General features: G+C 47.6%; 1 protein-coding gene across 1 annotated transcript; it reads left to right on the top strand.

Annotated features, from left to right (window-relative positions):
• The first annotated feature begins 12,137 nt into the window (after nucleotides 1–12,137).
• Nucleotides 12,138–26,181, top strand: LOC133346497 (protein shisa-4-like). Its single transcript, XM_061558114.1, has 5 exons — nucleotides 12,138–13,003; nucleotides 16,229–16,421; nucleotides 17,968–18,092; nucleotides 20,362–20,643; nucleotides 22,213–26,181. The coding sequence occupies exons 1-5, from the start codon at nucleotides 12,928–12,930 to the stop codon at nucleotides 22,287–22,289; spliced, it is 753 nt and encodes a 250-aa protein (XP_061414098.1). The 5' UTR covers nucleotides 12,138–12,927; the 3' UTR covers nucleotides 22,290–26,181.
• The last annotated feature ends 751 nt before the right edge of the window (nucleotides 26,182–26,932 follow it).

Below are 26,932 nucleotides of genomic sequence, written 5' to 3'. Positions count from 1 at the left end.
TGGGTCTGTCCCGTGACCACCTCCTGTCAGTGAGGCTTTGACACTTCACGTGGCCTAAAAGTACACCTAGCCTGGCACAAACGCCACCGCCGCTTAGTGGCCGTTATTGTTCGTGTGTGTAGTGTAGTGGTCGAAGCAGTGCACTTCGAACCTGGCGACCTGAGTTCGATTCCCTGCCACGGTAAAAAAGTTATTATCTTAACCGGTTCTGGACCTCCCTTAGACTGACTCAGCCTTCAATGAGTATTCGGTGCAGTGTGTACATATCAGCACGAGGAAGACAAAAGCGGCCGGGCGTGGTGCCGAACATACCACCCCTTTGTGCACCGTGCTGGAAAGCCTTCGTATGCGCTCGCGAACAGCACCTACCCCAACAACCTACAACAACCCCACCTTGGTCTGTGCATATCGCACCTCCGATTAGCACGGTTGGCTACCTACGGCGCGAAAAGAGTTCAACATACGTACAAATCAACTGTACGTGTGTGTGTGTATGTAGATTTTAAAATTCCCTACACCTCTACAAGGGAGAAAAGATGGCATTCATGCAGAACCATTCTTGCTTGAACTCACAAACCTCTCATTGTGCCTGGCTACACGATGTTGAATTATTCTAAGCCAGCACCTTTCTCGGTACACAGAGGAGAGAGAACCTGCCATGTGGTCCAAGCAGTTGTGGTGAGGTCATGTAAGGCAACCTACACACATTCTCCAGCCTCAGCAGTTCGCTTTGAGGTCATCCATGCTCCGATACTTTACTTGATCTCAGACTCCAGATATACTCCTTGCATCTCGTTTGCAGAGGGCAACATCAGCCAGCCACTCACAGGAGGTGGATACTTCTTCCATACTTTTAAGTCACCACAACTTCTGCTGTTCAGTTTCTCTCTTGCCCGCCTTATGTTGCTGGGGGTAGGGTTTCTCCTCCCCCAAGACCTCACAAATAAGCTCGGCTAATCCGCAGATTTGATCTTGTATGTCGGGAGATCAGCGGTCGACTCATGGGCGTGGCAGGTTTTTCGGCAGATCGACAAACCCGCCACTGGGATTTTATCTGCCTGAGTCATCCGTTGACATTCATGAACATGGTCGGTGGGATCCCCTCCCAGACTCCACGTGTGTGTATGTTGACGTGTGCCGTGCCGGCCTCCATAGATGCTCGCTAACAGCACTTGTCCCAGGCTATACGGGGGATCTTTGTCTTTGTGTTGACTCAACACTTAATGACCGTGTGCTGTGTGTACGTGTCCGCGTATGTTTGTGCATTCGTCTGTGTGTATCTGTGTATGTACGGTAGGTACATAGATACCGAATATGCAAGCATGTGTACGTGTGGTTTGTTCGTGTGTGGTCTCGGATATTCTACCACCCTGCTCCCACATTATGCCCACCTGTTTCATGTATCCATAGAACGGCTCTGTTGAGCACTCGAACACTATCCCATCCACTGGCTCTGATTGATCTCGCCCCTCTGAAGACTCATTCTCAAACCCCCATGTCCCTGCTGGTTCAACCCTGCCTTCCCCAAATTGAGTCATTGGAAAGCCTCTGACACAAATACAGTTTGGAAGTTCAATACTAGATCTGAAAGGCTCTTATCAAATCTCATTAGTCAATTAGAGTTAAACTCAAACACGATGGCATGATGCACTGGTAACCAAAAACGACTCTTTCAGCACCCCATTATCACCTATATCTCATCCACCCAGCTATCTCCATGAATCCATCCATAATACCAAGACAATTAGAAGCGGTGTCCCGGGATCTGATTCTGCTTCTCCTGTTTTATGTCTGCCTCCTGTCTCCCCCCACCACCCCCACCAAGGGTGGCACAGTCGGGTTTTTTACAATCTGGGTTTAATTGTATTAAAGAAAAAACCCGATGCCTGCCGCTGGAAAAATCGGGTTTTTTCCACCTATGACCTCCACTCGACATGCCCCAACATGTCAACTTCCACAACATCACTGCCATTATCTCCCACTTAAAGCAATATTCTTCCACCCTTGATCTCCTGTCCACTGAATGCTTCCCTTACTACATGGCCACCCTTCCCACCGTACATCACAGACTTTGTCGATACCTTAATCTCCTCTGGGGATGTTCTCCGCTTGGCTCTCAAGACCTGCTACTGTCATTCTAATCCTGAAAAGAAAATCCTCACCGGATCCAAACCTCTGTCTGAATTTCCCCCCGAATCTTTACCTGCCGCTGCCTTGTAGAATACAGAGAGGGTGTTATATTGTATTCCTTTACAAATATCTCCACGGTCTTAACGGCCCAGCCCAATGTAGATCTGTGTCGGGCCACGGCGACAACAACAACAATGTAGATCTGGGTTAAGCCACGGCCACAACAACAACAATAACAACGACAAAAACTTTATAGACAAGAGCTGCCCGGGTGGGGGCCGCGCATGTCTGCCAAGACCATTCTACAAAGACTGCCCTTCAGTGTATGATCAGTGGTCTACTCTCTTCTGACCATGGAGTTCTCTCCCTTCTCAACTACTGCTTTTGACACCATCGACAACTCCATACCTCTTGAGCACCTCCGTAGCTATGTGCGTGTCTCCAGCAGGCACACTTCTCCCCTGGTTCTGCTCTCATCTCTTAAAACTGTGCTTTCATACATGGACTATTTGCTTCTCAGAAATCGTTATTAAGTTTCGATTTAAAGCTTTCGTGACTGCAGGGATTCATCTTCTTGGTTCTTTCGGTAAAGTCACGTAGAAGGGAAATAATAAAATAATAAAAATAAAACATAATAAAATACAATTCTCACGACGTTTCGGCCACCTGAGGCAGCTGTCTTTCCGACAGACCTGTTCTTCACCTGAAGACGGCTGCTTGCGTTGTGGCCGAAACGTCGTGAGAATTGTATTTTATTATGTTTTATTTTTATTATTTTATTATTTCTCTTCTACATGACTTTACCGAAAGAACCAAGAAGACGTTAAGTTGTTCCACAAGATTCCCACCGTAGCTTTTCTCAATCCATCCCCTCCAACGTGGCAGAGTCATCTCCAGGTTCAACACCAACCACGATTGCTATGCTGGTGACTCCTACTAGGTCTTCGTTTGCATCGATTACACAAACCCAATCCCATGGCCTGCTTTCACATCCGGCCTTGGTAGTGGTCTGCAGCTAAACACTTCCAAAACTGAAGTCCTCACTGCAAGGACTTGCCAATGCCCGTACCTCTCCCATTTCAACTCACTCAACTGCACTTGTGTCAAAACCATCAGTCAACCTCCACTCAGTGGAGAATGTAATTTAATTATTTTCTTTAATAAAAGTTACTTACATTCTCGTTGTGAAGAATATAAGAATGTAACTTATATGGAGAACATGAGATGTTCGTCGTTATGTTGTGTTGTATATACTATTACGTCGAACTACGATCCATATTTTAAAAATAAAATTATTGCTTATAAAAATAAATCAGTTTACGAGCGTGAATTCAAGCAAGGCTGGCTGCTGATGATACATCGTATGTTGAAACCGTCCAAGAGGGTGCATGTTTTGAGCCAGTGCTTCTGAAATAATGCACTCCCAGAAGACCGTGTTTCCAATGAGCTGCATAAAACATAATTTTTTAAAATTGTATGCGTGGAGGGACAGATATGTGAAGGCGATGTATTAATTTTCCACTTATTATTTTGTTTTAAAGTCAACTCAACTGGGGGTCTCTCCCTCTCTGCTGCTGCTGGCTCCAGATTTCTAGACTTCTCTTCCTCTGGATGGAGTCTCCGCTGGAGGATTCTGCCCACCGCCATGCTCACGTCCAGGCTCACAAGACCCCCCCCTCCACCTCTGCCGTCCTAATCTCCCTCGTTCTAACCCGTCTCGACCTCATCTCGGCGAGAATAGAAACATCTTCTTAGGTTTTTTCGGTAAAGTCACGTAGGTAAAAAAACTGTTTTCTTTGAATTTCTCTCACTTGATACAGCTATCGTGCTGTGACGGTTCCACCTGAAGACGGAAGCTTGTGTTGCCTCCGAAACGTCGTGATTTTTATTTTATTTTTATTTTACTTTTATTAATTTTAATTTTTTACCTACGTGACTTTACCGAAAAAAAACCTAAGAATATGAATCCTTGCAGTCACGAAAGCTTCAAATCTAGAGTAGAAACATCTCTCAACACGATCCCAACTCCGCGTGAAGTCGTGCGCCCTACGCGTGGCGAGCACACTGCGCACCGAACCCGGCCGACCCGGGTTCGACTCCCGCTCGCGGCCACCAACACCAGTCACGATTACCGGTCCTGGGCATCCCCTAGGTCGACTCAGCCTCAAAATGAGTACATCTGGTGTGGTGTGTGTAAACATCGACACAAATAGTAACAATGCAATTTGTAACGCGCGCAAATTTGCGGACGTGCCAGCCGCAACTCAAGAGGCGCGGAGCCAAGCTCAGAGTCACTCAAAAGCGCGTGGTCGCAGAGGTGAGTTAGTAAGTGTCTCTTGAAGGAGGCGATTGAGGTGATGCTGCGAATGTGCAGAGCGATAGCGTTTCCAGACTGTTGGGGCAGCCACCGAGAAGCGGCGCACAGACGTGACCATCCTGGATCTTGGTATCAAGAGGAGGTCGTGAGTGACCCTGCGCAGGCATCTGCCGTGTGCTGAGCTGCAAGTCGTCAATAGTGAAGAGAGGCACGGGGGGCAGGCACATGTGGCAGAGGCAGGCGATCTTGTACGTGACCCTGCTGGCGATGGGTACCCAGTGGAGGGCACGGAGACAGGCAACTGAGTCGAGACGGGGATGAGTGCGGCCAATGGGGTAAGACAGGGTAAGACAAAGACGGCCGGGCGTGGTGTTGGCCACCCACCCCCTCGTGTGCCACAACGCCGGCCTTCATAGGCGCTGCTACTCGCTTACAGCACTTGCCCCAGCAGTCTGTTGAGGCTATACGGGCGGATCTTTGTAGGTATAGCATGTGTACATACATGTGTAAGGTGTGGGTATAGTATGTGTGTCTATGTGCACGTTGTATGTAGAGAGTATCATGTAGTGTACAGGATATACAATGTGGTATGTTGCAGGTTCAGTATTACGTGTGGCACGTCAGTCACGGGGTTGACACTTTACCGGCAATTGACGAGCGGAACCTCGGGAGCTGTCGCTGCTGAACCACGGCCGTGACAGCAGCAGCTGTAGTGGGGGCAGCAGCAGCAGCAGTAGCAGCAGTAGTGGGGGCAGTAGCTGTAGCAGCTGTAGCAGCAACAGCAACAATAGTGGGGGCAGCAGCTGTAGCAGCTGTAGTAGTGGGGCAGCAGCTGTAGCAGCTGTAGCAGCAGCAGTAGTGGGGGCAACAGTAGTGGGGGCAGTAGCTGTAGCAGCAGTAGCAGCAGTAGTGGGGGCAGCAGCTGTAGCAGCAGTAGTGGGGGCAGCAGCAGTAGTGGGGGCAGCAGCTGTAGTGGGGGCAGCAGCAGTAGTGGGGGCAGTAGCAGCAGCAGTAGTGGGGGCAGCAGCTGTAGCAGCAGTAGTGGGGGCAGCAGCAGTAGTGGGCGCAGCAGCTGTAGTGGGGGCAGCAGCTGTAGTGGGGGCAGCAGCAGTAGTGGGGGCAGTAGCAGTAGTGGGGGCAGTAGCAGCAGCAGTAGTGGGGGCAGCAGCTGTAGTGGGGGCAGTAGCAGTAGTGGGGGCAGTAGCAGCAGCAGTAGTGGGGGCAGCAGCTGTAGCAGCAGCAGTAGTGGGGGCAGCAGTAGTGGGGGCAACAGCTGTAGCAGCAGCAGCAGATGTGGGGGCAGCAGCTGCAACAACAGCAGCAGCAGATGTGGGGGCAGCAGCTGCAACAACAGCAGCAGCTGTGGGATAAACAGCTGTAGCAGCAGCAGCAGCAGCTGTGGGAGCAGCAGCAGCTTGAATCATAACTCGGCTACAACTCACATCAGTCGCAGCAAATGGTCGCGCTAGTCATGAACGGCAGCTCTGGGCGGCAGTCCGAGAAGTCGAGGGCAGTGTGGCAGCAGCAGCAGCAGACGGAGCACGGCGATGCAGTGGTGTCACGTAGCAGGGTCACTGAACAGCAGACGGAGCAGCTGCAGCAGCTGTAGCTGTAGCTGGAAGAGCAGCAGTATCTCTAACTGTAGCTGCAGCTGTCACCACCACAGCAGCAGCGTCTCTACCAGCAGCTGTCACCACCACAGCAGCAGCAGCAGGCGTCTCTACCTGCAGCTGTCACCACAGCAGCAGCAGGCGTCTCTACCTGCGGCTGTCACCACCACAGCAGCAGCAGCAGGCGTCTCTACCTGCAGCTGTCACCACAGCAGCAGCAGCAGGCGTCTCTAACTGCAGCTGTCACCACAGCAGCAGCAGCAGGCGTCTCTACCTGCAGCTGTCACCACAGCAGCAGCAGCAGGCGTCTCTACCTGCAGCTGTCACCACAGCAGCAGCAGCAGGCGTCTCTACCTGCAGCTGTCACCACAGCAGCAGCAGCAGGCGTCTCTACCTGCAGCTGTCACCACAGCAGCAGCAGCAGGCGTCTCTAACTAACTGCAGCTGTCACCACAGCAGCAGCAGCAGGCGTCTCTACCTGCAGCTGTCACCACAGCAGCAGCAGCAGGCGTCTCTACCTGCAGCTGTCACCACAGCAGCAGCAGCAGGCGTCTCTACCTGCAGCTGTCACCACAGCAGCAGTTGTAGCTGTCACCACAGCAGCAGCAGCGACTCTACCAGCAGCAGTAGCAGCAGCAGCAGCTGTAGCTGTCACCACAGCAGCAGCAGCAGGCGACTCTACCTGCAGCTGTCACCACAGCAGCAGTTGTAGCTGTCACCACAGCAGCAGCAGCGACTCTACCAGCAGCAGTAGCAGCAGCTGTAGCTGTCACCACAGCAGCAGCAGCAGCAGGCGACTCTACCTGCAGCTGTCACCGCAGCAGCAGCAGCGACTCTACCTGCAGCAGTAGTAGCAGCAGCTGTAACAGCAGCAGCTGTAGCTGTCACCACCACAGCAGCAGCAGCTGTAGCTGTCACCACCACCACAGCAGCAGCTGTAGCTGTCACCACCACCACAGCAGCAGCAGCGTCTCTACGAGCATCAGTAGCAGCAGCTGTAGCTGTCACCACAGCAGCAGCTGTGAGAGCGGCTGGAGGCGATGATCCTCCCGCCCCACGTGTCGGGGCAAAGGGGCGGGGTGAATCCTCGTCACGTGACCCAGCGCTCACCGTCGCCCACGACAACGCTGCTGACCTCTTAACCCCGTGACGTCACGGTGGAGCGACGTCACCACCCGGTTAGACGCCATCTTGTGTAGGGGACTTGAGAGGCGCCATATTGCTCGGGGTGTACTGTACGTGTACAGTGCAGCAACGCGTTGTCTCCACTGCTGGATGAGGGATTTCCCCCACAATTTTGGAAGGGGTCGTGGGCATTGTTTTGGCCCGGGAGCTGTCACGCCGCTGACTTCATTTGGTTTACTTTGCTCTGATTTAGTACTTTTAGTTAGTTTCGTTTCGGTCACCCATGGTGCGCTCTTCACATTGAGTTCCCACATGGTTAAGGAAATTAAACACAACGGGATGCCCTAAAGGTGGCGAGTATTGTTGTACAATACAATGGGGTGTTGTTGCAGTGGCCCGTGCTGCCCGCCAAGCCTATAACACCTGTTAAGCACGGCGTTCCACCCATCCATGCTCATCATTTACATCTCGGCAGCCGAGATCCGATTGCGACCGGGCACGTGGTCCTTTGCTTTTAGTTATTGCTTTAAGAACTTCACGAGTCATTTAAATCTGCGTCCTTTTTTAAACGTTTCAACGGGTAAAATGAACGTATGTCTATCCGTCTGCTTGTTTTACTGGGACACACGCGAAATAACTTGCATATATGGATGAATAGATCAATACAAACACAACTTGAAGGGAGAGTTGTGTTGCTATGTAATTGGTGCTTTCACGATTGCTGAAAACCGGTCAGGGGCCGTCCATAAATGACGTCACGTGATTTTAGACGATTTTTGACCCCCCCCCGCCTTTGTCACACGACGTCACAAAAAATCAGACCCCCCTAAAATATGACGTCACAATGCTCTGACCCCCCAAATAAAACATGCTTCAAATCGCTTTAAACTATTGTCATTGTAGTGCGTATTTAATGTGGCGCTGCACTCTGATGTTGTAGGAGAAAACATTTATTACAAAGTATATTTAATTAAGTAGAACGTCTTGTCTATATTTATTTCAAATTGCGCATTTTGATGTGACGTCACATTTCTCAACACCCTCCCTCGTCACACATCGTCACAAATGTCTGACCCCCCCCCCCCCCCCAGGTGCGTGACGTCATTTATGGACGGCCCCTCACATTGATAAAAAACGAAAGTGGCACGTCAACTTCATATTAATGCGTTATTGTATTGGGGTACTACCTTATTACAGACCAATTCAGACCTTGTTGGTCATCCCGTGCCCTTGCAAATCTCAAGTTCACCCTAAAAAGTCCCACCACAAAGGAGAAACACAAACAAACAGACAAACATTGTTTTTGTTTCGCGCATTGAAACGGCTGTTACGCCGTATGAACCTGAAAACTCAACTTTCCATGTACAAGAATACGGGGTAAACCGTATAGGTTGACAGGTATGTGCTAAATTTCGATTTAAAGCTTTCGTGACTGCAGGGATTAATCATCTTGGTTCTTTCGGTAAAGTCACGTAGAATGGAAATAAAAAAATAAAAAAATAAAACATAATAAAATAATTCTCACGACGTGGTCTTCACCTGATGACGGCTGCTTGCGTTGTGGCCGAAACGTCGTGAGAATTATTTTATTATGTTTTATTTTATTATTTTATTATTTCCATTCTACGTGACTTTACCGAAAGAACCAAGAAGAGGTATGTACTACATTATATATCGATCAGACGAGTGCCCCATTGGAATGAAATATCTTCTGACTGCTCCAGTAAACATGGAACGTTCGATCCACGATGGCCCAACAGTTTCCAACCACGTGCTAACGATTGGGCCAACGGCATGTTAACTGGGTGACCACGTTGCCATCGTATGAAAGCCCATTTCTTATGTATTGTGATTGCATGTACAGTGAGGGAAAAAATGTATTTGATGCCCTGCTAATTTTGTACGTTTGCCCACTGACAAAGAAAAGATCATTCTATAATTTTAATGGTAGGTTTATTTGAACAGTGAGAGACAGAATAACACCAACAAAATCCAGAAACACGCATGTCAAAAATGTTATATATTGATTTGCATTTTAATGAGGGAAATAAGTATTTGACCCCTCTGCAAAACATGACTTAGTACTTGGTGGCTGAGTCATGTTGTTGGCCACCAGGTTTGCACACATCTCAGGAGGGATGTTGTCCCACTCCTCTTTGCAGACCGTATGTAGCCAACCCTAGGTGCGGGGGAATAAACTAAGCACACACACAAAAAACATTTCTAAATAAGTTAGTTTTCAAATGACTCACCACTTTTAACCATGAGACAATTGAGTTAAATTCACCCTGGCCATTAAAGGTGTTTCTTTATTCGAGCATGTGAGAGCCCATCGATATAATTTCTTGGGGCTGACGTCCTTTATTTTTTTACCATGTTACAGCCGATTGAAATTGATTATCTTTTGGATTGACCTTATATAAAGGAACAATCCATTGTGATTAACTTTTACTAAGTATAAGCAGACTCTTCCACCTACATACATCTGTCTCTCAACATAAACGAAACTACACTTTTTATTTTACCAGGTAAGGCCCATTGAGCTATACTGTATATCTATTTTTCAGAAGCGACCTGGCCACACAAATTATAGCTGAACGAAGTGGCTTATCACGTGGAAATGTACAGCAGCCAAATAATCTAAACTCATGTTGATTCTAAACGTGGAGGAAAAAAACGGAGGACCCGGAGAAAAATTAACGCGACCATTGGGAAAGAGACACCGTAAACTCCAAATATACATCAGGCGTCAGGGTTGGGATCGAACCCACTACTTCCTGCGTACCAGGCGAGGTAGTTAACATCTCGCCACCATGGCGCCACATCTCGCCACCTGATGAGATAACATACAAAAAAATAAAATCTCATCATCGACACACAACACCATTGGGAGTACATAATTTCAGCAGCATATTGTGCGCTTGGTTTGTTACTTATACTGTATTCTCCACGACAACGCTAATGGTTCTGCCGTGTTGCCTATTCAGACGAGAAAGTCACTTCCACATGGTGTGGTGGTGTGATGTTCACACCACGTGAAAATCACTTAGGTGGCGCAGCAAAGGATCAGATTTCACTTTCCACTGATGTGATCCGAACTCAGGTGCCGGGTTCATCGTGTCTTTTGTGAATCACTGCACCGCAGTAACCCCACTAAATCACATTACACACCTATACACACACAACAGAGACAAAGGTATCCCGTAGAGTCTTGAATCGACTGTAGGGGCAAGTTCTGTTAGCGAGTATCTGTGAAGGCCGGCACGGCGCACGAGGGGTGGGTGGCCAGCACCACGCCCGGCCGCCTTTGTCTCCCTTGTGGCGATGTTTACACATCGCACTAGGTACTCATTTGAGGCTGAGTCGACCTCCGGAAAGCCCATGACTGTCACTGGTGTTAGCTGTGAGCGGGAATCGAACTTGGGTTGCCGGGTTTGTAGCACAGCGCGTTTACGACTATCCTACCGCTCCCCCCATATACTTTACACACCATCACATCCATATTTACATCTGCATGCATAGATACACTGTATATCCCGACACATACATAATGTATACAACTAAACACAAACATGACCACATCAACCAATGTGTGCACACCCAATCTTTGTCAGATCTCAGAAACTAAGTTAAGGTAGATCTCGATTTAAAGCTTTCGTGACTGCAGGGATTCATCTTCTTGGTTCTTCCGGTAAAGTCACGTAGACATCGCACTAGGTACTCATTTGACTTTACCGAAAGAACCAAGAAGATTAAAGTAGATCTGATATCGCTTGGACGTGTGACCCACGATGACTGAAACAGGTCGTTGTAGGCGGCTGCTGGGGAGCTACGTAAACAGCAGAGGGGAGTGCAGCAAGATGCATTGTTGTACAGCGCTATGGCTCCCATGATCATGCCCCATTCCCCCACCACCCCTCCTTCGTGAATGCGCGCTGTCCAGCGTGCTGAAATAGATCAACAACAACCACCGTCCACCACTAGGTGGCGGTGATGTGACCATGGCGCTTGTGCCAGGCTAGGTGCACTTTGAGGCCACGTGAAGTGTCGAAGGCTCGCTGCTGCCAGGAAGGTCAAGGGACAGACCCAGGTGCCATGGATTGACTGACTGGGATGACTGGCAAATGCATCATCCTATGCTCCCCCAATGTGCCAAAAGTGGTTGAATAACCCCCACGACCCACACTGCAGGGGATGCCCTCATCCAGCAGTGGCTTAACCAAATGTACATACATGTACAAACATACACGCAAATAAAATCTCTCTACTACTTATAGGTATGATATAAAGATGTAAGTAGAGTACTGTTTCCGTATATATTGATTTTACCATTGATTTTTCTTGCCACACATCTTAGATTAAGGTTGGTGAATAACCAACGGTATTGGGGAAATATGAGTTTATACCAGGTGAAAAATATTAAAAGTAGAGATAATGTGATAGAGTGTAACACAATCCACAAATACAACTTTGAAGAAGAATACAAAAAAAAGGCTCGAGAAATACAGCCGAAGTAATTCTAACAAAAACAATACAACTCTGCTGAGTCTACTCAACAGATATAAAAGTTACAATGATTGTGGAGCTAATGCTGCGGATAAGACATTATATCGGGTGGTTCAGACGGCTTGTGACCCCCCCAAATAATTGACCCCTACCATTTCTTTCCTTTGCATATTCATTTTTGTTTTAAATAACCCTTACCTTAAATAAAGATTACGTTTTAGAGAATTAAATGGGGGTCACAAGACATCTGGAACCACGCTGGAGATGAGTGCAAGTCGACTATCAGGGCAAGTGCTGTCAGCGAGCACCTATGAAGGCGAGCACGGCCACACGAGAGAGCGGGTGGTCAGCACCACGCCTGACCGCCTTTGTTTCCCCAGTGGCGATGTTTACCACACACCGCACTAGGTGTTGGCCGTGAGCGAGAATCGAACCCGGGTCGCCAGGTTCTTAGCGCAGCGCGCTAACCGCTGCACTCTACACACACAGAGAGAGAAATCTCTCACACACATACACATCTGTCTCCAGCGTCGTCTCTTCCAGTCTCCCGCACACGTCTCCCTCTTATCGTCTCTTACGTCTTCTCTACTCTGCACACACATCCCTTCATCACTCTCTTTCTACTATTTCTCACAAACACAACCTCCCCGCATCTCTCACACCAAAATATTCCTGCTCTCCCCGTTTCTCTCTAACACCTCCCAAAGCAACCCTCCTGTCCATCTCTCTCTCTCTCATCTGCCGAACGCATCCCCTCTCTCCGCGTATCTGTCTTACATCTTCCCAACAAACATCCACCTCCCGTCTCTCTCTCTCTCTCATCTCTCACACACGCGTCCTTCTCTCCCCATCTCTAGTACACATCTCTCTCCTCCCCGTCTCTCTCACATCACACACACACACGCATCTCTTTCCATCCCCGTCTCTCTCACAATACACACACACCCATCCCTCTCCTCCCCGTTTCTCTCACATCACTCACACACATCATTCTCTCCTTCCCGTATCTCTCACATCTTTTACACACACACACATCCCTCCTTCCCCTCTCACATCTCCCCATACCCACGCATCCCTCTCCCCCCGTCTCTCTCACATCTCCCCATACCCACGCATCCCTCTTTCCCCGTCTTGCTCACATCTCCCAATACCCACGCATCCCTCTTTCCCCGTCTCTCTCACATCTCCCCCCATACACGCATTCATCCCTCTCTCCTCCCCGTCTCTCCCCGTATCCACATGGCTGGGAGGCCGCTGCTGCTGCTGCTGGCCTCTGCTACTCTCCTCGTCTCGTCTCTGGCAGGACTCGTGTCTGGTAAGAAACGTTTCCGTCTCCACTGTCGCCCACAACACGGCACACATTGTGTACACACACACACATACACACAATGCATTGTGTACACACACATAATTCATTATGTACACACACACAATGCATTGTGTGCGCACACGCACAATGCATCATATTCACAGACAATGCATTGTTTATATGTATGCACACACAATGCATTGTTTGTATGCACACACAATGCATTGTGTATACTCACATTGCAGTGTGTACACATGCGCAATGCATTGTGTGCACACATACGCATTGTATTGTGTGCACACATACAATATATTGCGTACACACACCCTCACCATAACGAATTGTGCACACAGAATGCACTTTGTACACATACAATGCATTGTGTTTACACAGATACACAACGCATTATATACACGCATACACAATGCATTGTGCACATGCATACGTTCATAATGCATTATGTGCGCGCAATGTCCTGTGCAGATACACACAGATACACACATTCACGGAATGCGTTGTGTGCAGACTTTCATATAATGTATTGTGTATATACACGTTCAGACGATACATTGTGTAGATATAGTCACGTAATCCATTGTGTACACACGTTCATATAATTCATTGTGTGCACAGTCATGTAATCCATTGTGTACACACGTTTTCAAATAATTTGCAACAATCCTGGGCAGGCTAAGATCGCACGATAATAACACAGGGTATTGTATTCGTGATATAAATAATTATTATTTCAATACGTTATGCCATCTTTTTAAAACAATAATCTCCCCCACTCACCACCATCACTACTATCACCAACCACTAGCTTTATCATCATCATCGAAAATAATCACCACCACCATCATCATCGTCTCACCAACAACAGCGGTCATTCGCCACTAAGTAGGGGTGACGTCCCCACGGCGCTTGTACCAGGCTAGGTGCACTCCGAAGCCACGTGCAGTGTGACAATTCTCGCTGACAGAAGGTCACGGGACAGACCCAGGTGCCATGGTTTGACTGACTGAGACGACTGGCAGATGCACCACCTGTACCCCCTGCTGTACCAACTGGCTGTATTTTAGTCGCCCAGCACTCCGCTCGTTGTTGTGAGCATCGCTCCTCTGCCCTCCGCTGTTGTTGGAGGGCGACTGCGTCCAAGTGCCCAGAGTAGCGTCCTTCACGAGCCTCCTCCATAGAGGCCGATCTTGATACCGCTGGTACCAACAACAATACCATCACCACCACCACCATCATTGGTAATACTTGAATTGTCACTACCGCCACCACAATTGTAATACTTACCATTGTCTCGTCACTATCACCTCCATCACAATCGTAATTCCTAACACCTCCATCACCACCGCCAAGACCACGTTCAGCGCCACCCTTAATGCGTCCCTATTTCAACCTCTCTGCCGACAACTCCAACACCTCCCAATGCCCCAATAGCCTATCAACTAAAACGCAACACGTTCGTCAAGAACACTGTGCCCCGAAAAGGAAAACATTTTAAAATATATATTGGACGACGTTTCAGACAATGGCCCTGCTTCATAGGACACGGTAAGCAGACGTTTGGCTCTCCACGTACAGCAATGTAAAATAAAATTGATATAATTTTTAATCTGTTAGATTTGGTACAATTTGGAGCAATGCTATTCAGCAAACGTTTAAGCGAGCATACTCTAGACTGGTTTAATTTGACTTGATTCCCGAGTCAGCAGGGTGATGTTTGTTAAACAAATTCTGCAGGTGTGCCAGATGTTATTTGCAAGAGCACTCCATTTTCAGGATGGGGCCCTGTTCAATGCGTAAAGCCAAGCGTATTGGTTACTCTGTTATACAGAGTATTCAACAATGGTTCACCCACCTTTACCAAACCGACACTGACCAGTGTGGTGAAGTATTGTCACGAAAAAGAACCCATGACCCAACGCGATTGACAAATGGCTTTGCGTTATTATTTAGAATATCGTAGAAGAATCCGCTTTGTATAATCATCATCACGTCTGTCAAGTTCCTAAAATCTCCCGCTTCGTGTCCACGTGTACGTGCAGTCCTCGACTTACGAACTCCCGATTTACGAACACCCGCACTCAAGAACCACAGTCGATTGGCAGGCCGCGTATGCTGGGGTAAAGCAAGGCCGTAATTATAATACATATGGGGGGACACACATTGGGTGAGCAATTGGAAGGGACACATCCCCCCCCCCCAATATAAAAATATGCTCAAAATTTCCCCCCCAGTATATTGCTATAAAAAATATTTTAAAATAATCATTGCTATGCTATGTAAATAAAAACAACAATTTGCTAAACCTTGGCCACAATATCTGGACTTGACTTCATGTAACAATGCATAGATTTCTGTTTATATTATTGTGGTTATGGTTGTACTTTATTAATCCCTAATCTCTGCCATTGAAAACAATGAAACAAGAAATGGTAAAGAAGAAAAACAGAGCAATGTAACACAATACACCATTAGACATTATTGTAAAAAATAAAAAATAAAGTCCATCCTATGTGTTAGTGAATTTTTTTATATTTTAGGCAAGAAATTAGTTTTCAAATTTAGATTTTTTTTTCTGGAGGGGGGACCCCCAGACCCCCTGGAAGATTTGGTCCCCCCCAATGTTGACTCCATGGCTACGGCCTTGGGGTAAAGTGTGGCTACTCCTGCCTGTTACCGAGATGTCTGGCCAGCGTGGACGAGTAGGCCAACTACTCTCTAGAGGGGTTCTCTAGATCTTCCTCTGGTGGAGGCCCTTCTACCAAAAGTGGTGTGGGTGAGCAATTGGAAGGGCTGCACCCTTCACTCACCGATTCTTCCACCCACGTTGGGAACTTGGTCTAATCATGCTGTTTCATCTCGTCCACACTCTCCAACCAGCCCACAGTAGGTCGCACTACTTTCCTCTCCGCTTAAATCGCACAGCTCCACTGTGAACCTCCTCCCACCGTCTACTTTTCCCAAGCTTTCATAATAATGTCGCTTATATATTGCAACTTTGATAGCGGTTACATAATTAATATTTGGGGTTAGGCTACGTACTGATTCGGCCAAAACCTCACCCGTTCAGACCGTGTCACGTTCGATAGTTACATTTGTTTCCCGACCGTTTGACGTTTTTGGCCTTTGGGCACCTGGGCTCAGCAAACTGTGTGAAAAGAGAAAAAAACCCCAAACATTGTCGTGACCCCTCGAACTCTCTCCTCCGTCCTGCAGGTGCCCCGAAGGTGGTGGACCCCGAGCAGGGATGCCTGGGCTACTACGACTCCACCGAGCTGTGGGTGGAGCCCATCGAGTGCCCGCAGGAGGAGTTCTGCTGCGGAGAGTGCAACGACAGGATGTGCTGCTCCGCCAACATCCAGAAGCTCGATGGGCACGAGCAGGGCTGGTGCAAGATCCTGGGCCTCAGGTAGAGACACGGGGAGGCACGTGGTGGCGAGGGCAGGTCAGTGGGGAAGTATGGGATGAGGGCGAGGAGAGGCACGGTGAGGCTGCAGGAGGCGTTATTCAAATCAAGATTGAGGCGTCATCTATTGATGTATGTTGAACATCTTTCGCATGGTGTGTAGCCAACCATGCCTATCGGAGGCGCGTGGATAGAAACCCGGAGTTGAGAGGAGACGGGGAGGGACGGAGACACATGAGAAGTCATGAGGGGGTGATGGGAGATGTCGAGAAGTAATGTGACCCCAGATTAGCACGATTGGCTACGTACGGTGCAAAAGAAGTTCAACACACACACACATACATGTGAGACGGGAGACGTGGAGGCACAGGAAGGCGACGGTTCACATGGAAAGGAGATGGGAGATGCAGCAAGGCGCGTAGAGGCATGGCGAGATACAGGGAGCTGATGGGAGGTACAGGGGAGGGAAGGGGATGGTGAGACGAGGCGCAGGGGGAGAAGGGAGACGCAGGGGAGTGATCAGAGGTGAAGGGAAGCATAGGTAGGCACAAGGAGGTGAATGGCGATAAGGGGTGGGGGATGCAGGGAAACAAGATGTGAATGCATGTAAGGGGCCGTCCATAAATGACGTCACGCACCTGGGGGGGGGGGGGGATCAGACATTTGTGACGATGTGTGACGAGGGGGGGGGGTTTGAGAAATGTGACATCACATCAAAATGCGCAACTTTAAATAAATATAAGCACGTTCTACTTAATTAAATAGACTTTTTATGTTTTCTCCTACGACATCAGAGTGCAGCGCCACATTAAATACGCACTACAATGACAATAGTTTAAAGCGATTTGAAGCATGTTTTTTTTTGGGGGGGGGGGCAGAGCTTTGTGACGTCATATTTGAGGGGGGGGGGGTCTGACTTTTTGTGACGCCGTGTGACGAGGGGGGGGGTCAAAAATCGTCCAAATTCGCGTGACGTCATTTATGGACGGCCGCTAAAGTGATACAGATAAAGATACAGGTTTAGTGATGACGTTATCTTGTTCTATTTAAGACCGGAAGCAAGTGGATTGCTTCACTATTCTGGCAAATTGCTCGATGATGCTGGTTGTAATTACCAGCGAAACGTCGTACTACTCAAATTGTGAATGTTGTAAATTTACTCTCCAACACACCGGTGGGCTGAATTAGTGACTAATTGGCGTGTTTAGTTTACGCGACAAATCCCTTACTGGTTGGCTGTGTCGGGTGGTGGAGGTTTACGACACATTGATACTTACGCGATCGAACCTAAAAAGCCTTTATTATGAATAATATTGGTCACGAAAGCCTACTACGTGTTAAAACAGCCTGGAAAAACAGAGAGGACAACGGATATATAATGATTTGCACAAAGTTGATTGTGGGGGGTAGAGACAGGGAGGAGAATTAAGATACAATGATGAAAAATAATACGGGGAGGTGATGAGATGCAAGGGGAAGAAGAGATCAATGGAAAGGTGAAGGGATGATGAGGACGACGCTACTAATGGTATTGATGTTGATGTGACAGCCCCTCCACAATAGCGGGCGTGGTGGCGGGGGTGCTGTTGTTCGTGGCGATCTGTGTCGTGGTCTGCTGCTTCTCCTGCTCCTGCTGCGTCATCCGACAGATGATGAACATCTCATACGGACCCGGTGACCCACTGCTCACTCACTCATTTACTTATTCACCCACGCACTCACACACTCGTGCACTCACACACTCACCCCAACGAATCACCATCTCTCTTGCACTAATCATCCTGCTCAATTATGCACTCACCCACTCACTCATTCACTCTCTCACAGCCCCTGACACGAGCTCTACATTGACTACCAATCCACAATTCTAGATTTGAAGCTTTCGTGACTGCAATGATTCATATTCTTAGGTTTTTTCCGGTAAAGTCACGTAGGTAAAACATTTTAATTAATAAAATTTTACTTTAATTAAGTACTTTTACTTTTATTAATTTTAATTTTTTACCTACGTGACTTTACCGAATAAACCTAAGAATATGAATACCAATCCACAGTCAAATTAATGCTGCGTTCCCATGGCCACTGGCAATGAGGAACGGTGCTGCCTTGTTCGAGCACGACTCGAATCGTGTTCCCAATGCTACATCTGCGACGCCTCTCCGTGGACTCGGCCCTTCATGCTCCTTCGTGCCACATCATTGTCCCCCTCCCGGCTACCCTTTCCCGGCCAGAGGGAAGTGATCGTAAACGTGGATATTTTTATGAACGTTTTCGGCGAGTCGATAAAGTTTTATCACCGTGTTTTTTTTCTCTTACAACAAAGGTAATTGAGTAGGACACCCCGACCGCTGCCAATGCGATACTGACTACTGCATAGGCGTGTGGTGCACAAAGCACAAATTACAAAATACGCTACACATTAGTCAACAATGCTACGTTTAAGTTGATTTAAAAAAATATATATAATCGGCAACGTTTTGGGGCAATGGCCCCTCTTCATAGCACATCTCGATTTGTGAAACGGGCAATGACACGGATCCTGATGCCATCGTTAGGTCGACTATCAAGTGATTCGTGAAGCACCAAAATCGGACGTGAGCGAAGAGACGCTATTGACCGCGCGTCTGTCATTCTGTACGGACACCACGACCTCGACATTGATTGGAGGGAGGCTCGGTGGAAGAGAGTCGTGGCTCCCTAATGAAAGCGAGCGAGAGAGCGGGTCGACATCATAAGGCTGAGTGAGTGGCCGGGTTCACAAACCAAGCCGGCTCGCTCCCCCAGTGGCCACAGAAAGGCAGCAGAATGCGAACACATTCAGTAAATAACTTTATTACAGATACAGCCTCGTCACCTCTACCCCTCACACAGTCTCTACCCCTCACCCAGCCCCCACCTCTAACCCTCACCCAGCCCCCACCTCTAACCCTCACCCAGCCCCCACCTCCACCCCTCACCCAGCCCCCACCTCCACCCCTCACACAGCCCCCACCTTTACCCCTCACCCAGCCCCCACCCCTAACCCAGCCCCCACCTCTACCCCTCACCCAGCCCCCACCTCTACCCCTCACCCAGCCCCCACCTCTACCCCTCACCCAGCCCCCGCCTCTAACCCAGCCCCCACCTCTACCCCTCACCCAGCCCCCACCTCTACCTCTAACCCAGCCCCCACCTCTACCCCTCACCCAGCCCCCACCTCTACCCCTCACCCAGCCCCCACCTCTACCTCTAACCCAGCCCCCACCTCTACCCCTCACACAGCCCCCACCTCTACCCCAGCCCCCACCTCTACCCCTCACCCAGCCCCCGCCTCTAACCCAGCCCCCACCTCTACCCCTCACCCAGCCCCCACCTCTACCTCTAACCCAGCCCCCACCTCTACCCCTCACACAGCCCCCACCTCTACCCCTCACACAGCCCCCACCCCTAACCCAGCCCCCACCTCTACCCCTCACACAGTCCCCACCCCTCACACCCCAGCCCTACCCCTCACACAGCCCCCACCCCTAACCCAGCCCCCACCTCTACCCCTCACACAGCCCCCACCCCTAACCCAGCCCCCACCTCTACCCCTCACACAGCCCCCACCCCTAACCCAGCCCCCACCTCTACCCCTCACACAGCCCCCACCCCTAACCCAGCCCCCACCTCTACCCCTCACACAGCCCCCACCCCTAACCCAGCCCCCACCTCTACCCCTCACACAGCCCCCACCCCTAACCCAGCCCCCACCTCTACCCCTCACACAGCCCCCACCCCTAACCCAGCCCCCACCTCTACCCCTCACACAGCCCCCACCCCTAACCCAGCCCCCACCTCTACCCCTCACACAGCCCCCACCCCTAACCCAGCCCTCACCTCTACCCCTCACACAGCCCCCACCCCTAACCCAGCCCTCACCTCTACCCCTCACCTCTTCTTCCCCTCCCCTCTCTCCTTCCAGTGCTCTCTCACTCCATGGCAATGTGTCCGGGGGGAGGGGGCGGCATGGGGGGTCCTGGGGGGGCAGCCCCCCCCCGAATGGGGGGGCCCTACCCTGTGTACAGCTCGGTGCCCACGAGGGAAGGGAGCCTCCCCAGCCCTCCGCTGCCGTCCCTGCCCCCCATGCTCCCCCCGCCCCCTGTGGGGTCTGGCGGAGTGGGTGGAGGAGGAGGTGGAGGAGGAGGAGCAGCAACGGGAGGAGGTGGAGGGAGGATGGCGAGCCTGCCCAGATATCAGCCGGCAGGTGAGATGATAACTTCAACATAATCAACATCGTCAGCAGTATCATCATCATCCTCATCATCAGCAGCAGCATCATCATCCGCAGCAGTAACAGCATACAGGATCACCATTATCATGAACAGCTGGAGCAACAGCAGCAGTATCATCATTGGCAGCTGTAGCAGTAAAAACAATATACTCGTTAGCGGCTGTATTCGTATTCACAACAGCAGCTGTAGCAGCAATAACATCAATAGCTGCTGTAGCAGCAGCACCATCCCTAGCATAGCCGTCGCCATCATCATCATCATCTTCATAATTTTCCTCATCACATCATCATCATCATAATTTTCCTCATCACATCATCATCATCTTCCTAATTTTCCTCATCACATCATCATCATCTATGTTTGCATATGTGGAACACTCACCTCCTCTTGGTTGGCCCCACGTCTGCATGTTTACTGGGGGTATGCGGGGGTACGTTTCTTCCTCGACAAAATGCCAGTGCCACAGCATCCCTTGAGGCTGTATCCTCTGTCTGCTCTTATAATTACCTACTTCCGTTAAAAGTGGTTGTCCTTTGGATGGACTCACCCCCTCCATATGAATGTGGAACTTCCACCACCATCTGTGCTGCATCAATGCTCACTCACTTGAGCAGGAGATGATTTTACTTAGACCCTGAAGACGACTGCTTGTGTTGCGATTGAAACGTCATAGTTTTTTGTTATATTTTGGTTATTTTCTTTGAACCTATCTACGTGACTTTACCGAAAGACCCAAGAATATGAATTCCTGCAGTCACGAAAGCTTTAAGTCAATATTTTGAAATGTCGTTTTTATAACATTAGCCATCAGTGATATGTCGATGATACCGTACTGTTAGATGCCGTTGGCTCTGATGATTTTAATTCGCTATAATTTCCTAAACCCTGTCTCAACCTGGATCTGTTAAACATTTCTCCGACTTATTTTCTTCTTTAAAACCAACGTCTTTATTGGAAAGAAATTATGGAAATACACCTACGACAAATATAAGTAACCTTGGCACTATCTTTGATGTTGGCCAAGTCAATACAAATCTTAACACACCCGTCAACAACTCTGCCCCGAAAGGAGAATAAATACACAATAGGTGACGTTTAGGGTCATAACCCTTCTTCATAGCACATACAATGATCAAATTAAATTATTTGTTTTCTGTGATCTAGAACTTTTTCATACGTCTCTCAACTTTGTAGGATGTCTTTATTTCATCTGTTCCATATCTCTTGTATCCATGATTCTCCTACCCCTTCTGCTGAAATCCTAATTTATGCCTTTAAGTATTTTTGTATGGACTGCTAGCGTCGACAATTAGCTAAACTGGTCCCGGGCCTCCCCTAGGTCAACTGAGCCTCAATTGAGTAGCTGGTACGATGGGTAAACATCGCCACTGGGGAGACAAAGGCGGCCGGGCGTGATGCTGGCCACCCAGCCCCTTGTGCGCCGTGCCGGCCTTCATAGGTGACCGCTAAGAGGACTTGCCCCAACAGTTTTCTAAAGGCTATACGGGGGATCTTTGTCTTTGTTGTGTGTGTGTGTGTAGCAATGTACGCAGCCAATGATCAGGCCTCCTACGAGTCCGGCTACGCTTCCAGACAAGATCCCAGCAGCACAGTTTGATCCCCCCCGCATACACACACAATACATATACCTACATACCTACACACACACACATATATGTGGGCAGTGGCATGGCCTAATGGTAAAGTGTTTGCTGCTTGTTGCAGAGGTTTACGGTTCGATTGCGGCAGGCTGCCCTGGTTATTACTGCGGGTGTATTTACCAAAACAAATAGCGCAGTCGATGATAAAGATCCCCTGACGTTATTAAAAATGAGTAGGCCATTGTGTGCCGGTGTCAACGTCTAAGTATGCCAAAATTTGAAGAAGAAAAAACCTGGCCAATTACTCAATTAAGATTACACATAGCAACATCGCCCCTCAGTGGGAACCTACTGCAAGATATATCTGTGAAACATAGCACCTTTGTGATAGCCGTGCACTGAAGTAATGGCACAAATATTATACTTACATAGATACACGTACATGCAATACACATACCTGTACACATATACCTACATACATATAGATAGATATACGTACATTTACAGAATATGTATGCTTGTATACTCGGGACGGGTTCCCGAGTTTTGGATGTGAAAATCAAGCGTAGATTTGAAATTTCTGAAGATCCAATAAAAAGGTTTGTTTATGTTTGACCGGATGAACCGGAAGTGACATATCTAATTTGAAATCACTGAATGGTGTCACAAGGCATTGAGTTGACACCACTGTTGTTAGCATGCAGGCAGATAGATATATAACGTCATGTAAATGGTCCAAAAATATGAAGAATTATTTAAAATACAATACAAAATGTTTTCATCTGATAATCATCATAAATATATATCTCTATCACACGCACACGGGGGGCTTAATTTATCAACGAATATTTTCCAGGTCGCTGGTAGACTGGAGCATGCACGTGGCTAGTAGCCACAGCTGTAGTGAGAGCTCTATTTGGTGTGCTGGGTGTAGACATAATATCTGGGTAGCTAAACCTGGGCAGAGACCCTGGTGAGATTAAGTCCTTCATATTCACACACTTACACGCAAACTACTACACATTTACCGTACTCTTAGACATATACAGTCATATACATACACATATAATAACTATTGTTCTTGATATACATCTGCTCAGTGTTCTGTCCCGCAACTATCAACGGTTGTTACCTAAATCATTTACGAACCCAAACACCACACGGCTCTTCACTCGTAGCTACGTACCTCGGTTGTGTGACATGGACTGTCCCTCGTGGGTCCGAAGATTCGTTAGTGACCCACGTGGGACATTAATGGCATCACTAAAGTGTCTGTCCTGGTTTTAATTTGGCGATATAAACAAACTTTTTACAACATTCCAACCTTATTGTCACCGTTTCAAGAAGCACAATAACGCTGCCGGGTGAAAAAAATAAACCTTAGAAAGAGATTCTGGGATCGCTAAGCAGCTCTGACAGCTCTCCGATGTGTTTTCAGGGTGCACCGCGTGTTGTTGGGTGTGATGTCGACGTTTCTTTGCACGTGCTGAAGAAGCTGAACTGAAGAAGTTGCCAGAACGTGGAGCGAGACGTCGGTTTTGTGATGCCGAACAACGCACGGTTCAGCACGAAAACGCAATACATGCGCGGAAACCTACACAGTCGTAAATCGTTGTAATATTATCGTATTTATATTATTTATAACATTGTATTCAACCCGCTAAACATATTGTTATCGTTGACTTAAAGGTCATATGCGTTGTCCATAAAAGTCATGTTGAAGATTATAATGACATTTTTTGATACGGTACTTCTCAAGTGTCAACAAATATGGCACGAAACGTTTTAAAAAAAACTCGACAAATTCGTGAACAACACTATGTGAGACCTTAAAATATTTTTTTCATATATAATAGGCCATATTTCCGGGCAATTGCTCTTCTTCATAACACTTAAATATGCATTTTAATTGTGGGAAAAAAAATCAGTCAATGCAGGATGCATTTTCGTTCAGTACAGATGAATTTTGCTACTTTGCTAAAAAAAACTGTGGAAACTCAGAAATATGAGCGCATGGGGACTGTGAGCAATATGGAATCCTAATCAGTATGGGTACACTACCACTCGTGATAATCGTGTATCTGCTGACAGCTCTCTGGAAGGTGCTTATAGAGTGGATTTACAAATGTTCTGGATTACCAGCGTTCAGATTTTTGACGCTCCACTGCACAAACGTACGTTCACAGATTAACACTTGCCACGGCCCTTGCAAGCTTAACCACTTTGCGGAGCGATTGGCAAGTTCCGAAATTATGACTCCCAGTCTAATTGGCAATATGTAATCATTTGTTCATTACTATCCCTTTGTAGGGCAGGAAAAAACTTGCATTGGATTAACGGTCTTAAGGAAGGTACAGAATAGCGAGTGATTACTACTTTTCTTTTCACGGTGTGGCTTTTAGAGTAAACTTAAAAAAATTAAAATAATTATTTTGTGATGCTGCTACTGCAGCAATGGCAGTGGTGCACAAGCACAAAAAATGCAAACCCAACACATTTGTCAACATTACTGTGGTGTTAAAATAAAACGTAGAATCGGCGACGTTTGAGGCAATGGCCCTTCTTCATAGCACATACACCGCTTAAGACAGTGTTGTTGATGAGTGTGTTGAAAATTCAAACCCAACTGTCACTGGAACTGGATTGTCATGTCGCGACTCCAAAAATTGGACCAAATGTATTTTACAAACCATTTAAAATTACCGTTGACATATTTGTGGGTAGTTTTTATTTTGAAGACATCCCGTAACCATGACTGCATTTGTCGCTTATCAGCTTTTTTGAATGGAGGGTAATAGAAATAAACTCAAAGATGGTCTACAGAGTTAATAGATAATGTATGATTGAACTTGCTATGATAATGAGTGATGAAATCAGCTCGATGCTAGATGGATTACATTGTAACATCACAGGATTGTGAGAGGTGGTGGTGGCGACTTGGGGAGGCCTTCATCCAGCAGCTAATTGACCTTGACTGATGATCAATTAAGCTCAGAACCCCTGTGTGCCTGGGACACACAGCCGAGGTGTGTGGCTATAAGAGAAGAGCTGTTTCTTGGGTATATCTTCGTTTAAATGACGTGTGTATGTGTGGTACTTTATATACAGCAAATGTAGACTGTTACACTATTTGTGAATTAATATGGACAGAGCAGTATTTAACGCTAAATGGCACTAGCGTCACTCAATATGAGACATGTGACATGTTAGTATTATAAACATGAGGGAATGAGTTCAAGCCCTGGGTCTGCGTGTCCATTTCATGAAGGAGGTTCATGATGGCTGTGTCAGGAACACCGAGCCAAGCATCACTGAGGACCTGGGTTCAAGCCCTGGGTCTGGGTGTCCATCTCATGAAGGAGGTTCATGATGGCTGTGTCAGGAACACCGAGCCAAGCATCACTGATGACCTGGGTTCAATCCCTGGGTCTGGGTATCCATCTCATAAAGGAGGTCCGTAATGGCCGTGTCAGTGACACTGAGTTGGGACTGTTGGAAATCCTGAGTTCAAGCCCTGTATAGGGGACTGGGTGTCTCGTCCTTCCCACAGTGCGTTCATAATGGCCAAGTCATAATGATGATGGAGAATGAGACACCATGTTTTCTCCAGCCACATGATAAAATTGTTGTGCCTATAGAAGGTAGTATAGCAAGTAGGCTACTTGGCTGAGAGACACCAGGGTTTTAAGATGTAAGCATACACGTTAAGTGTTCCTTTATGAAGCTATAGGGGGGGGGGGGAACCGTTATTTATCTCAATATCTCTGTGTGTGCGTACACATGTATCATAATAGTTGTGGCTTGTGAGTAAGGTTTTGTAAATGAGTTGGATATTTTGTGATTAATGTATTACTTCTGCTGCTAATATGTGAGATTGTCAAATTTTACACAAAATAAATAATTGGTTGTCGGAACAAAGTTCGTGTTAAAACATGTGTTTTTTTATTCTCTTTGTGTCGTTATAAAAAATATATGGTTACAACATTTTTAGTCAAAAGTGGTGTTTTTTGTAGTATGGAGAGACTGGGCCCCACCATGTCAACGTGGAATTTCCACCGCTGACTCGGGGCTGTCATTGGAGATCAGCAAGGAGCCATAGCTGATGTAAACATTACTTTAAAACACTGAAGTACCATTTATATAACTTAAAAAATTTAAGTAAAATCATTTTAAATATAATTTGATACTAACATTAGTAAGTGTAGTGAAGTGACTACATTACCTAACGATGATTATACCAAGTCTACGTTAAATTTAAATAATATAACAATTATTTATTGAATTGGTTTCCAATTGTAAAAATCAACACCTTATCTGCACATTGCCCATTTAAAGTTCATACTATTTGCCTACTTGGTGATGCTGCTGTTGCGTTGGCTGTAGTGCAAAAGCACAAATAACAACAAAACCTACTCAACACAATCGTCAATAAAGCTATGGCCTAAAAATGAAAAAAATATATAAAATAGGCGACGTTTCGGGCAATGGCCCTTCTTCTCACAATAAAGTATCTATTGCGTCATTCCTTACACTGAACCCCTTTATGACGTCATTCTGCCAAGACGACGACGTCACAATTCGGGACCTGAATCGCACGCGCCTCTTGTCAGCCAACATGTCGTCACGCCGACAGCTCCGCCAGTGTGCCCGTGACGTCATC

Source organism: Lethenteron reissneri, chromosome 24, assembly GCF_015708825.2.
Source record: "Lethenteron reissneri isolate LAM-NWPU_2019-01 chromosome 24, ASM1570882v1, whole genome shotgun sequence".
Taxonomy (NCBI): Eukaryota; Metazoa; Chordata; class Hyperoartia; order Petromyzontiformes; family Petromyzontidae; genus Lethenteron; species Lethenteron reissneri.
The sequence above is the reverse complement of the archived record's forward strand: the minus strand, read 5'-3'. Positions and strand labels throughout refer to the sequence as shown.